At 32.6% G+C, this 13,516-nt stretch overlaps 2 protein-coding genes across 2 annotated transcripts in view; one reads left to right on the forward strand and one right to left on the reverse strand.

The window, feature by feature from the left end:
* LOC107631167 (protein FAM133A) lies at positions 5,685 to 8,871 on the forward strand. The gene is made up of 5 exons (XM_016334517.2): positions 5,685 to 6,018; positions 6,844 to 6,945; positions 7,512 to 7,650; positions 7,753 to 7,799; positions 8,458 to 8,871. The coding sequence occupies exons 1-5, from the start codon at positions 5,932 to 5,934 to the stop codon at positions 8,668 to 8,670; spliced, it is 588 nt and encodes a 195-aa protein (XP_016190003.1). The 5' UTR covers positions 5,685 to 5,931; the 3' UTR covers positions 8,671 to 8,871.
* Positions 9,774 to 13,516, reverse strand: part of LOC107631166 (mitogen-activated protein kinase homolog MMK1) — a gene marked incomplete in the record, with an annotated part of 6,270 nt that continues 2,527 nt past the window's right edge. Inside the window, 3 exon segments of the mRNA XM_016334516.2 lie at positions 9,774 to 10,223; positions 10,803 to 10,983; positions 11,334 to 11,428. Of these exon segments, the coding sequence (XP_016190002.1) occupies positions 10,054 to 10,223; positions 10,803 to 10,983; positions 11,334 to 11,428 (446 nt within the window).

Here is a 13,516-nt window from a genome sequence, read left to right on the forward strand (position 1 = left end):
TTAGTTTTTTTTTTTTTATATTATTTTGTCTTGGCTTTTTAATTGATGTTTGTAATTTTAGTGATTGATATAGTAAAGTTCTGCTGTTATTATAATAGAGACTAAATGTATACTTCTTTACACTTTAAAATTAAACTATGATACATATTAGTGTAACTTTTTTTATTCTTTTGTTTTTAATTTTTTACGGTTGCAAAAGACTAAACTAAAAAAATCTTTTACCAACTAATAACTCGCTTTAATTTAAAAAGAATGCCTTACTTCAAACTTTCTTTTTCTCAAAACATATAAAATCTACAATCTTAAAATTATATGCATAATTTATGGGAATATTATTTGTAAAACTTACCCATAATTTTTTTTTTAAAAAAAATCTTGTTCTAATCCAATTGTATACACGTAACTTTGACACACTTATCAGAGCAGTTAACCTCAAATCTCAACCTCAAGTAAATGTTAGTACGTGCTAAGTAATGCAGGTGCCACCCAGGTGATCACTGCTCAAGGCAATGCCAAAACATGCCGCCAGATGTTGACAAATCTGATAGCATGCAATCATATTTAATAATCTTTGATAATGTCACGTATTATATATGTGCTAAATCTCTTTTACAGTAATAATTAATCACTACTTTGTCTTTCAGTTATATAGGTTTGAATATAATTATTCATACATAAGGCCTTTATAGTTATAGAGGGGATCATGTGCCCGATTTCCCCTTCAAGCATATGCTCCACTTTCTGCACTTATATTGTATACCATGACAACAAAGAATGAATGAAATCCCAACCTAAACTTTTTGATCAAACTTTTTCTCTCTTTTTTTTTTTCCTTTTCTTTTTTGGTAAAATCCTTTTTGTTTCGTGGCTATCTAGTCTACTTCAATTCGTTCGTCTACTACGACTGTTCCCAGCTTTGTGCATCCGACATTATTGAAGTTGGATTCTCAATCATTTTGTTGATTCAATCAATACAAACCATGAAACTAAGTAAAAATAATTGTATTCCCCTCATGATGAAGGCATGAATTATTATTTTTCCTCCTAAGGCCCCACCACCCTTTATTATCGTTGGTGCTGCTGCTAGCTAGGTGCCACCACTTTCATTCGAATCAAATTGAAATCAAAACAATAAGAGTTTCAATTTCATGTATATGGTCCTCAAGGTTTTACAACGGAAGACAAGGTGTTAGCTACTCTTTACACTTGGATCAAAATAATAACCTACTGTTATTATGTATAAGTATCTAATTTCGTACACGAAAATTTTTATATCGTTTTAATATTAGTATCTCTAACAATTTATTCACATTTTTTGTGTAATTTTTTTAATTAAAAAAATTATTAAAATATATAACTAAATTGATAACAAGGATATTGTTATTATAGTGACAAAACTATTTGATGTACTAATATATCTTTTTAAGAACTAGCACAATATTTGTTATATTAACTAGCAGAATATCAATCATTCAATAAGTTAAAAGACAATCACGGAGATTAACAATGAAATCACAAAACAAACCGCATAAGTGAATGAAATTACTAGTCATCATTAATTTTGTCCAAGTTATCATAGGACTAGCTGGACACGTTGAATTGGAGAAAGGGAAGTACTCCTACATTTGAACACTTAATCATCTCCCTCAGCGAGTAATTGTCACTGTGTTTTTAATAACTCCATGGTTATTTTTCTTTTGGGTGTATATCGTTTTGTTTTATTTTATTTTTTTCTAGTATTTATTTATTTTAGTTCAAAAAAAATTTTGGACTAGACATTTTAGTTTGTAACTAAAATTAATTAATTTGTTAGTCTCTAATATTTAATTCTCATATTAGTTCTTGGTCTATTTCGTTTCGTCAAATTTCTAACGAAATTGTGTTACATTTCATGTTAAGTTACATATTAAGTGCCACGCTATAAATAAGACAAATTAATTTCTGAACAAATTATTACCATTAATTTAATCTTTAAAATATTTTTTGTTAGACAAATTAATTTTTAAAATTATTTATTATAAGATTAATCAGTCCCTAAAAATATTTATTATCAATAAATATATTGGGCCTTTTGATAATAAATATTTTTGAAGAGTAATGCATTTTATAATGAATAATTTTAGAACTAATTTGTCAGATAATAAATATTTTAAAAAATATAAATACTCCTCAAATGGTATATATTGATAAATAAAATATTTAATTTGTTTATTTATTAAAAAAATCCCACTTGTGATTGTAACAGAGTCTCAGAGATTGGACATTGGCATGTTTGATATTTGTTTAATTTAAAATGAACTTTACTGACCCATCATCCAAGTATAGCAATATGTTGCTTCTGGATTTGCACATTTTTTGAAATGAAGGTTTCTATTGGCTCTATTTGGTTAATTAATGACAATCATTTAGGGTGTGTTTAGAAAATTCGTTGGAGGTGAAGAAGCACGTTTAGATTTTTCGAAAGTTTCAACTTTTGATTTGGCAAATTTTTTTCTCATGAAAGTATAAGTGATTTTGCTACCAAAATCACGTTTACAAGAAGCAACTATTTGTAGTTTCTGCGTTTTTCTAACGGACTTTTAGCCATAGATACTAACCATTTATTTACCTTTTACCAACTTTATCCTTTATGTATGTTATTGTATTATTTATAAAATTCTTGTTATTTCTATTTATATGAGCTCTATTTTTTTATTATTTATTTTTTTATTTTTTCAACTGTTTGTTTGACCTTATACACTTTTATAATTGTGATTTTTGTGTATTATGTTTGTTATTATCTTTTTATAATATAATTTTTTGATTCTATTAGGTAAAGTAAATTAAACAAAAAATTAACTGTAAATAATAATAATAGTAAAAAATTATAGCATACTAAAAAAGAGTACTAAAAATACTAAAAATATACTATATAAAAAGATCATCAAGAATGGTCTGCGCATAAGCCGTAGCAAGACGGAATATATGGAATGTAAGTTCAGTCTGAGAAGGGAAAATCCTAATATAGAGGTGAAGATTGGAGAAAACAGCCTACGGAAAGTTAAAAGTTTTAAGTATTTTGGGTGCATGATACATGATAATGGAGAGATTGAACAGGATGTAAATCATAGGATCCAAGCAGGTTGGTCAAAATGGCGGAGTGCATCTAGTTTTATAATTGACAAAAAAGTGCCTTTAAAACTTAAAGGTAAATTCTATCTCACCGCTATAAGACCGGCTATGCTTTATGGTACGGAGTGTTGGGTGGCTAAAGGGGAGCATGAACATAAGTTGAGTGTGGCAGAGATGAAGATGTTTAGATGGATGAGTGATCATACGCGATTGGATAAAATAAGGAACGAAGATATAAGGGAGAGAGTTGGAGTAGCACCCATTGTGGAAAAGATGGTTGAATCGTGTCTCAGGTGGTTTGGAAATGTGAGAAGAAGATCGATAGAACATCCAGTCAGGAGGGTGGATGAGATGGTAAATTGACAAGGGGCGAAAGGCAGAGGAAGACCTAAGAAGACCATCTATGAGGTGGTCAAACGAGATTTACATGTAAACGGTCTCGCTGTAGACATGATACATGACAGAGCACAATGGTGTCGTTTGATTCATGTAGCCGACCCCGCTTAGTGGGACAAGACTTTGTTGTTGTTGTTGTTGTATATATATATATATATAATTTATATTTTTTATTTTTATTTAAAAATATATTTTATCTATTTTTATTTTAGTAAGTAAATATTAATTTTATTATAAAATTAACTAATAAGATCTATTCAAACAATATTTATTTTACTATAATCCATTTTGATACAAAAATTATCAAACATAAATATAAAATCTATTTAAATATTTAAATTAAAATGATAGGATAATATAAAAAAATTATTTAAATTGATGTCTATTTTAGTAATTTTTTATCTAAAAGTAATTTTAAATGGTATAAGCCAAACAACATTTATTTTACTATAATCAATTTTGATATAAAAATTACCAAACATAAATCACTTTAATACAAACTTATTTTTTATCAAAATCAAATTTATAAAATCAATTTTATACAAACTCCAGTTTGCCAACGATAATCCAAACACACAAAGTCACTGATTTCGGTCACAATTATTCTTAAACTTTAAACCTGGTCGGCGAAAAAATGGCAATACTTTTATCGCATCAGTTTACGCGTTAGAATTAGGATATAAGTTTATATTTTATACAATACAAAGGAAAAAGAATAATAGTCACGAACTGACGAACACATAGTAAAATTAAATAATAAAAATATAACAAATATAAATAATACCCTAAATATTTTCATAATGTAAGAATAAGAACTATGCTTCAAACATTATTCTGTGAGAAAAAATAAAGGCATTCAAATGTTCTTATTATTTATTCCTTATTAATCTAGTTAACCATCACACTCATGTCATGGTTGTAACTATCTGAATAGAAAAAGAAATGGGTTTTGTCGATTTTTTTTATTAAGAGTATAAAGTATATTTTTTAACTCTAAATTGTTTCGTTCTATTTATGAAATGAAATGTATAATAAAAAAACATATTTTACACTTTAAAGTAAAAAGAAAAAAAATTTAAGAGAATGCACTTTCAATAAAAAAACTATTTTAGTCCTTCATAATTGTTAGTTATTACCTTCTCCTGATTGTAACTATTTTAGTAGAAAACTACGATATCATAGTTATAGAAACTGGAAAGTAATTCTTAAAAGTAAGATCGATATACCAAACTAACATATAATACATTATATAGCATTAAATAAAAGCCTTCACTTGTATAACATTAAATATAAATATAGTACGACATATGTATATAATGACGTGGATATTGAAAGTGTCGTTTTCGTGCATGAGAGAAACTCTATTTTCATGCATCGAATTGAGGAAATATTGAGCAGAAATTATTTCTCGTGTTCAGTTCGGTCCTTGTCGTTGAGAGCGCTCAGCTCTGTACGTAGCCCAGAGTTTCCTCCAGAATTTATATAATATTACTATTATTTATTTTTGGACTTATCTAATATCATTTTTTCTGTCTAATAACTAGATGTTACTTTCTCTTTTCATTTGCAAAATATCCCTTTCTTACAGTCATTTAGAAATAGAATATTCCATGCAATTTAACTCATGAGTGAAATATAAACTAGTAATTTTTTGAGCATTTACTTTGTAAGGAAGGGAGAAATTGACATACAATAGCTTGACGCCTATCATCATACATACTATAGTTTGGTACAATAATTATTTATTTATTTATAGGTGCTTCACGTGGTGTTACTATTGGGGGGTAAAATGGAGACAAAACTATCATTTCATATTAATCACCAATGCCCCCACCACTATAACACAAGTAAACCCCACTTCTGTCTTCTTTTTGTTGGGCCTCTGATTCTCATTTAACATCAACATATATAAATATATAATATGTAGATTTTTCTTTTATTTCTCATGGAAATTTGAAAACTTTACACACAATACTCATGTCATGAGATTTCATTTTTTTTCCTTAATGATTTTGGTGGAATATTTAGGTTAATTTTTGGTCTGAGAAAAAGGTAGCAGTTGAAGAAGCCTATTGGGCTTCGAGGTATACTTAGGCCCATAAAATCATTGGGCCGGATCTGACGAATATGTGAGAATCCGACCCGATCATGTGGGTAATGTGATTATGTGAATCTGGAGATGGAGAAGGACAAACGAGAAAAGGAACAAAACAAAAGCCAGCTTAGCTGCGTTGCAATTTGCAAGCCATTCAGATTGGGAAGGAAGAAGAAACTGTGTCGATTCAAATCAAATTGAATCGAATCGAATCCCTATTTGTTGTTGCTGCTGGAATCGGAATCGGTTTGGAAGTGACAAGCAACGCACATCACATGATCAGACAACAGAAACAGTAGTAACAACAACAGAAATCTAAAGGGAAAACAATGGGGAAGAATCAAGCCTACAAAGCTATGCAGAGGGCCAGGCTCGGCGGCGCCTCCGCCGGCCCCGACGAGATTGAAGACGGCATGGTTTGTACCCTTCCATACCACCCATCTATTTAATTTTTCTCATTCCATTTAACCTAATCTTGCTTTTTTGTGGATTTAGGGTTCTATTTAAAAAAAAAAAAAAATCAGCTTGTGCTTTGTTCCTTTTATTTACTATATACTTTTCTGATTGTTTTTGGTGTATTCCCTAACAAAATCCTTTTCCTTATTCAAGACATTGAGTAATTTTGACCTTCATAGTTTATGCTTGGTTCTACACTCTCTAGACTGAGTTTGGTATGGTCTTATAATTAGGGAAAAAATAAATAATAGGTGTGATTTTTCGTGAAAATTTCATTTTGGGATTTAGTTACTTCGGGAGGCCGCCAAACTGGTCATTAGTGCCATCAGTTTAACGGTAAATTCATTATAAGTTGTATTAAAGATGCTAATAACATGATCACCCATCAACAATTTTACCTTGTGAATTTACTCAATGGACAACTTGATAAAATATAGCTGAACTCTACTACATTGGAACAGCAGGGTCATCAATGTTGACATGGACAAACTAAACCTTTTCAGAACTAAGGAATAAAGAATTGACAGTTAATGCATATGTGTCCTAAGTACACATGGATACCTAATATTAGCAAGAATCACACAATAGTACCCTGGATTTTTTATTTTTTCCTAGTAACTTTCAATTTAATAACACTGCATTAGAAATTTTGTTGAAAGGAATGCTTCTTCCCTTGGCTCTCAGTTTTTTATCTTTTTGTGTATTATGGGTTTTTATGCTTTGTAATACTTGAATGTTAGATCTCTGTTTTTCTCGTGGACCTTTATTGATGAGGACAGTCGCAGGTGGATGGTTCATTTCATTCACCAGAGTGGCATGCTGCTCGTTTGGCTAGCCTTAACACTTCTCACACAATTACCTGGGAGGAGTTCAAAAAGAAACAGAAGGTAATCATTCCAGCACCTTTACAGCACCGTTATTATTTGATCTTATAAAGGAAGTATAAATCTCATTTGTTTCTGGGGATTGAGGCTACCTACTTTACTTTTTTTCACCAGTGTTAGTTGAAAATAGGCCCATGAATTTTCTATGCTAATCAGTCTTTGAGCTGCATATGCTATAACTCTTTTACCGTTTCGAATCCGTGTCAGTGGTGAGGACTGTGATAATAAGCATGGGACTGTAATAAGATTGTATCTGGCCACTAGAAAGTTGAACTGAGGAAACCTGTGGGGCAGGTAAAGGTGAATTACTTCTCTGGCCTACTAACTGATTTGAGGGGGTCATAGGCAAAGTTTTCACTTGCTTTTATACGGTATTTCTGACCCTGACCAATAGTTTTGTTTGTGACTGTTGCTTGTTCCCCGGGGAGCTCTTCTGGATTTGCAAGTTTGTTTCTAGCATACTAGCTTATACTAGCTTGTGTCAATTTCCCAGGGCAATCACTCCATTAATTATCTTGTGTTTCTTTAATGTGTAATACATTTGATTTTATTAGAATTTAATTTAATAGGAAGAAGAAATGAGAAAAGGGGAGTTGGAAGCAGATGCAGATAGGATGATGAGAGAGTACAGAGCTCAACTAGATGCTGAAAGGGCCCGCAAACTTTCGCAAGGAAGGAACCATTCTGGTAGTAAGTCCAAACTCAAAGGTATGTGTGGTGAGGTTGCAGAACATGGTGACTGGCATGTGTTTCTTGTATTTCTTTTCCCCACTCCCAACTTCTAAAACTGTTGCATGTTCTCCCATGCAGTTAAGAAGGACAAAATTTCAAAGAAGCACAGCAGCAGAAAGCGAAAGGTGCTTTTTGATTTCTAAAACGTCCAGTTCTGAAATTTACTTTTCCCAGAGAAGAACTCGGTTTTTATGCTAAAATTGATGATTTTGTTTTCAATTCGAATAGTAATGTTAGTATGCTACTATCCCTTCAAATTTCGTAGCACTGCTAAGTAGTGGCTATCTCTTTCCTCTTAGTTTTCAGTAATGTTGATATTGGACCAGTTATAGTGTGTGTTTAATTATTGGCACAACAGGCATGTTGAAAATTTGGTGAAGCCTTGCATGTGTATCTCTGTTTTGAACTTCACTTTGTTCGAAATAAATTGATGTTACGTTGCTGCTTCCTTTTCCCTCGAGATAACTGAGAAAATGTTTGAATGGATTTAAAGTTCATTATCTCTCGGCAATCATTTATTTTTTTAAAAAGAATAAGTTTCTGTTAATGAAACGGATAATCATATATAATGTACTTGTAGTCTTGTACTATCATTTGCTTTACATCAATGGCTTTGTTTTAAGGTATGAAAGTGCTTTTCTGACTGAAGTGATTGATTATTTATCTCGTAGGTTTTTATTGTTAGATTTTGCAAAACGAATGTTAATTTTGAATAGGTTATATATCTGTTTACTTTTGTTATTGTATATTTTCTATGGTTTCTCATTGTAACTACTATTGTAGCATTCAAGAAGATCTTCATCTAGCTCCTCTTCATCCTCCTCCTCATATTCTTCCAGTAGCGATGAAGAAAGAGGGTCAAGAAGATCCAAGTCCAGGTCCAAGAGATCAAAGAAGGAAAAGAAGGCAAAGTCAAGAACAAAGGATTCTGGAACTGATGATGAAGATGGTGGCCCAGTTCGCCTTTCAAAATTTTTTGGGAATGTCAAGAGTTGATAGGTGATTTATTCAATACTTGGTTGTGTATCATAAAAATTGTTCTATGCAAATAGTAAATTCTGGTCTGCTGCTTTCATGATCAACGTATTCTTTCTCTACAGATTTGTAATTGCATGTCATATTATGTATTCTCTTTCAGAGAGATTATTTTATTGTCTTGGGTTAACCTGTGAGATTGGAGTGACCATTGAGTATCAACGACCAGACATTGAAAATCTTCTGATCTATTAGGAGCATCCTTAATGAAGACAAAGTGATAAGGGGAGATCTTTCGTTTTTTTTTACCCCCCGGAAGAAAATGACCTTTTTAAATATGGTAGGATTTTGTTACAAAATTAATTAACTTAAAAAAATGCTATTGTATACTAAAAATTAGTTATTATATATTTATGTATAAAATATATGTTTTGTTTTATAAATTCTAATGTGTATTTTATAATTCAACATATATTCAAGCAAGGTTGAATGAACTTTGTTGAGTTAATGAATTCTTCCCTAAGTTGAAACCAAAAGATTCTGTGTGTTCGTGGTAAACTGGGAATTTCACAAAAAAGAGTATGGTTAGTCAGAAGCTTTAAACTTCGTTTTTATCAGTTACCGTAAATTGTAGGGATCATTCTAGCAAATAAGGAAAAGAGACTTGGCATGATGCTGAATATCAGTCAACAATGTTGCTGAAAGATGAATAACAAGAAAGACCCCAACAGAATAAAGTAAAACGCTTTTAGAAAAATGGATTTTTGGTTCCCAACTCACTCGTCTCTCAAGACTCCAAAGGTCAAGCTTAAAAAGTTAAAATCCATAGAGAAATTCGACCACTGTTAAAACGGAAGCAGCTGCTATTAGCGTGCGCTCTCCTCTTTTCCTTTCCTTTTTTCTTTATCCTGAAAGAAAAACCTAACAATGGCAAAAGGCGCCTATAAGTTCAAAATGAAGAAAATAATAATTATGACTTGTTGATCCTTGATGCAATTTTCTTACAAAAATAAAACAAGATATAAAAACAAAAAACTTCTTTGAAAAAATTATCAAGTGGAAAAGAGTACAAAAATACATTGTTCTGCTTCAAAATACAAAACCGGCAGGAGCACAAATTTGACAAGCAAGGTAAAAGGATTTTATGGGTGAAGCCAATGAACTGGAGAATAATATGAAGCAAAATAAGCCATCCATGATCCATACAAGGTACATTGTTATGATTGTTGTTTGTTGCAGTCTGCCAATCATGCCTCTAATCCAAAACAATTTAACTCCAACAAAGGTCATCTGGTTTCAGATGATTAAATATTTTAAAATATATATACAGAAATCTCTATTGACACAGTCACCACACATTTTCTTTAAAACCCAAAGATAATATCCTCCAAATCACTATTGACTTTACTGATATTCAGGGTTAAATGCTAGAGCCTCTCTGTATATCAGTTCTTTCATCTGCTCCTCTGTCAAAGCATGCTGCTCAAAATCAAAGTTGAAGGGGGTCATGCACACCGGTTCATCACTTATGTCATGCAGCGATGTCAGATACGGGTGTGCCAGTGCATCTTCAACTGCAACACAAAGAAAGAAAAGTTAGTGCTAGCACAACACTTGGTAAGGTAAAGATAAAAAGAAACTGGGTTAAGAGCGCAGGACAAAGTTAACATAACAGAGAGACAACATGGGAGAACATCAACTGAGTTGTTAAATAATGGTTTCCTTAAATGACTTTGTCATTCAAATCTTCTGGAGAGGGAAACAGCTTATAATTTGATTTCAAATTAAACAAACAAATAACACCTTCAGTTGGTAAAACAAAAATGAGCCTCAGTGCCTCACTAAGCATCTAAACAGAACATGCCACAATTAATCCATAGTCAAAGCCAAGCTGTAGGTTTGGGATGTGTAAACATTGATAGAAGATGTGCATGAGAGGAAATGATATACAAACATTTGTCTGAACTCTGAAGGATACAAAGATCAATGAAAGTTTACCAATACCAAGAAGAAAGCACTTATGATGCAACATCTAGTAGTAAATGATCAAACAATGTTACTTTTAATAAGAACATTTGACGCCAAAAAGCATACAATTTTAAAGAGATATGCATCAACATTGTATACAAAAACCAAAGGAAATGAAAACATACCAGTAATCCTTTGTCGAGGATCAAAGGTCAACATCTTTTCAACAAGATCAATGGCAGCAGGATGGACCTGAGGAAACTTTTCTTGGAAAGATTGGCGTCGGTAAAGAGGGAGTTGCCTAATGTATCTCTTAGCATTTTCATTCAGAAATCCCAAATCAGCTTCTGATGGGGTGCCAATGAGCTGTACGGTATGAAGCATGTCAATTATATTGATTAATTGATATCAATCTAGGCTGTTGTCAAATTTAAAGTGCATAGATCAAACAAGTTTTAAAAAATGAAAGATTCCAGCACAAATTCACTGATTCAGTCAAGGGGTCAGATTATTGTCAACGATAAACATATTACTATGAAAATAAAATCTAGCTTAATTATATGCTCCATAATGACTGCAACGAATTTCAATTTGGTTTAATGTGTTAACCAAAAGTCTAAAAGGTTTTAATCATTTCAATTTCAACCATTAAAAAACCAATGTAGATCACTAAATGTTTAACTTCTTCAAAAATCAAAGACCTATAAATAAGTTACCTCCATAAGTAGACGCAGTTGATGCACGTGATCTCTGCCAGGGAACAATGGTTTTCGATCCATCAGTTCCATGAAGATACAACCAACAGACCATAGACTGCAACGATGGTTTAATGTGTTAACCAAAAGTCTAAAAGGTTTTAATCATTTCAATTTCAACCATTAAAAAACCAATGTAGATCACTAAATGTTTAACTTCTTCAAAAATCAAAGACCTATAAATAAGTTACCTCCATTACCTCCATAAGTTGAAGGTGAGACAAGGAGATATTATTTAAAGAAATTCCAATTTTCTCTTGGCATTAAAATGTGTACCTGACAGTGCTCCTCTGACAATGCTCAATGCTTGAGAATGATTTGGTGAAGATCAGTGTCCATCAACTCATAGGCAATGTAAACATCATTGAATGCCTCCCTCTGAGGTGGTGGCACTATATCCCTTATTGCAACCACCTGAAAAACAATCGCAACGCATAAAGAATAAAAGAAATATTCATAATGCTAATTCTAAAATTATGTGAAATTTCCACTCATGAGGTTATCTGGTCACCCCCTTTCACCACCTCCTTTCCAGACACCTCCTTCCCGGATATATACGACAACCTATTTCAAACAGGGCTTTAAATCAAACAAGATTTAAACCACACGTGCTTTCGTTGTTACCGGAACCACAACTCGACAAATGTTGGTAATCATGCAGTAAATGCGACATTCTTAACTGAATATCTAGAAAGCACATTGTTGTCACCTGGTGCCGCACGAGCAACAAATTAAATGAGAAACGCTTGTGTACATTCATTAAGACAGGGTAGTTATGGAAAGTAACGACACCGTGTTTGAGGATAAAACTCTAAGCTGTTCAATGATAACTACAGGATATCAAACAAGAACCCGAATCAACCAATTTGGATAAAATTCTGTCGTTTACTTGTAGCCATTACCCATTAAGAGTTATTATAACTAACTAGTAGCCATTTTTGAAAACATGGTCATCAATGATTTTACTACTAGTAATCTAAATACCAGCAATGAAAATGATGATGTATAAACCAATTGGATCTTTCATCTTTAGTTACACATCCAGTAAGAAAAGTTGTTCTGTGAATAGCTTCAACAAGTGAAAAATTCAAAGCATCAAGTCCAGAACACATTAAGCAAGATCTAATCGACAAGCAAATCTCAGCTGAATCTCAAACCCGAAACATACACACCCACACCAAACAACAAACAATAAAGGGGATTCATGTAAATTCACAGATGAAAAATAAAACTATCATTCACTCACGTTTTCATGATCCATGTGACGAAGCAGCTTGATTTCACGGAGGGTCCTCTTGGCGTCAATCTTGTTGTCAAATGCATTGGCAATCTTCTTAATGGCAACATGCTCATTCGTCTCCGAATTTAGAGCGGAACTACATACATATTACATTCACATTAACAAAACCCCGTGACACAGAAATGGAAAGAAAAGATCAGATTTTTAATTTTTCCGATTTCCATTCCGAACCCAATAAGAAAGACCAATTTTTTATGGAAGGAAAGGAACAAATCAACACAAAAACGCAAACTTTAAGGGTTGGATTTGCTTACCAAACGATGCCATAAGCGCCTTTTCCGATGGGCATAATGGGGGGTTTGTATTTGGCGGTGACTTCGAATATGTTCCCAAATATGTTGTATTGGATGAACCTACCGCCGTGGCTCAGCGTCGCCGGAATATTCTCCACACCCGTGGGCGCTGCCGGCTGCTGGTGCTGCTGTTGATGGTCCTGCGGCGGAGGCGCCGCGTCGGACATGACAGCGTCAGCAGGTGGGGCAGCTCCTCCTTCCATTCCTGTCTTTCTCTCTCTTCTCTTTCTCTCTCTCTATTTAGCTTCTCCTTCTTCTCTGCTATGCCTATAAATGGGGTTTTGGTTTTTTGAGACAACAGAAAACAAAACCAAAATAAGGGTTAATAGGTAATATCCCTTATGAAATGAATTGGTATATATGTATAACATATATATTAAGTATATACAAAGAATAAATGTAAAAATGGAATATGATAATATTAATATGTATTGGATTTTGATGAATATATACCGAGGATGATGCAACTGCACTTATAAAGATTGGGAGTTTGGTGTGAGAAGAAACCTGATTTTCTGTCTTGTTTTGTGTTTTTGGTCAAACAGATCTGT

Source organism: Arachis ipaensis, chromosome B03 (assembly GCF_000816755.2).
Source record: "Arachis ipaensis cultivar K30076 chromosome B03, Araip1.1, whole genome shotgun sequence".
NCBI classification, from domain to species: Eukaryota; Viridiplantae; Streptophyta; class Magnoliopsida; order Fabales; family Fabaceae; genus Arachis; species Arachis ipaensis.

What these genes read in the sequence shown, in the direction of transcription:
- LOC107631167 (XM_016334517.2), top strand. Translation starts at nt 5,932, where the DNA reads ATGGGGAAGAATCAAGCCTACAAAGCTATGCAGAGGGCCAGGCTCGGC. An exon ending in ACGAGATTGAAGACGGCATG is followed by an intron (nt 6,019 to 6,843) that starts GTTTGTACCCTT and finishes GGACAGTCGCAG; the next exon opens with GTGGATGGTTCATTTCATTC. An exon ending in AGTTCAAAAAGAAACAGAAG is followed by an intron (nt 6,946 to 7,511) that starts GTAATCATTCCA and finishes TTAATTTAATAG; the next exon opens with GAAGAAGAAATGAGAAAAGG.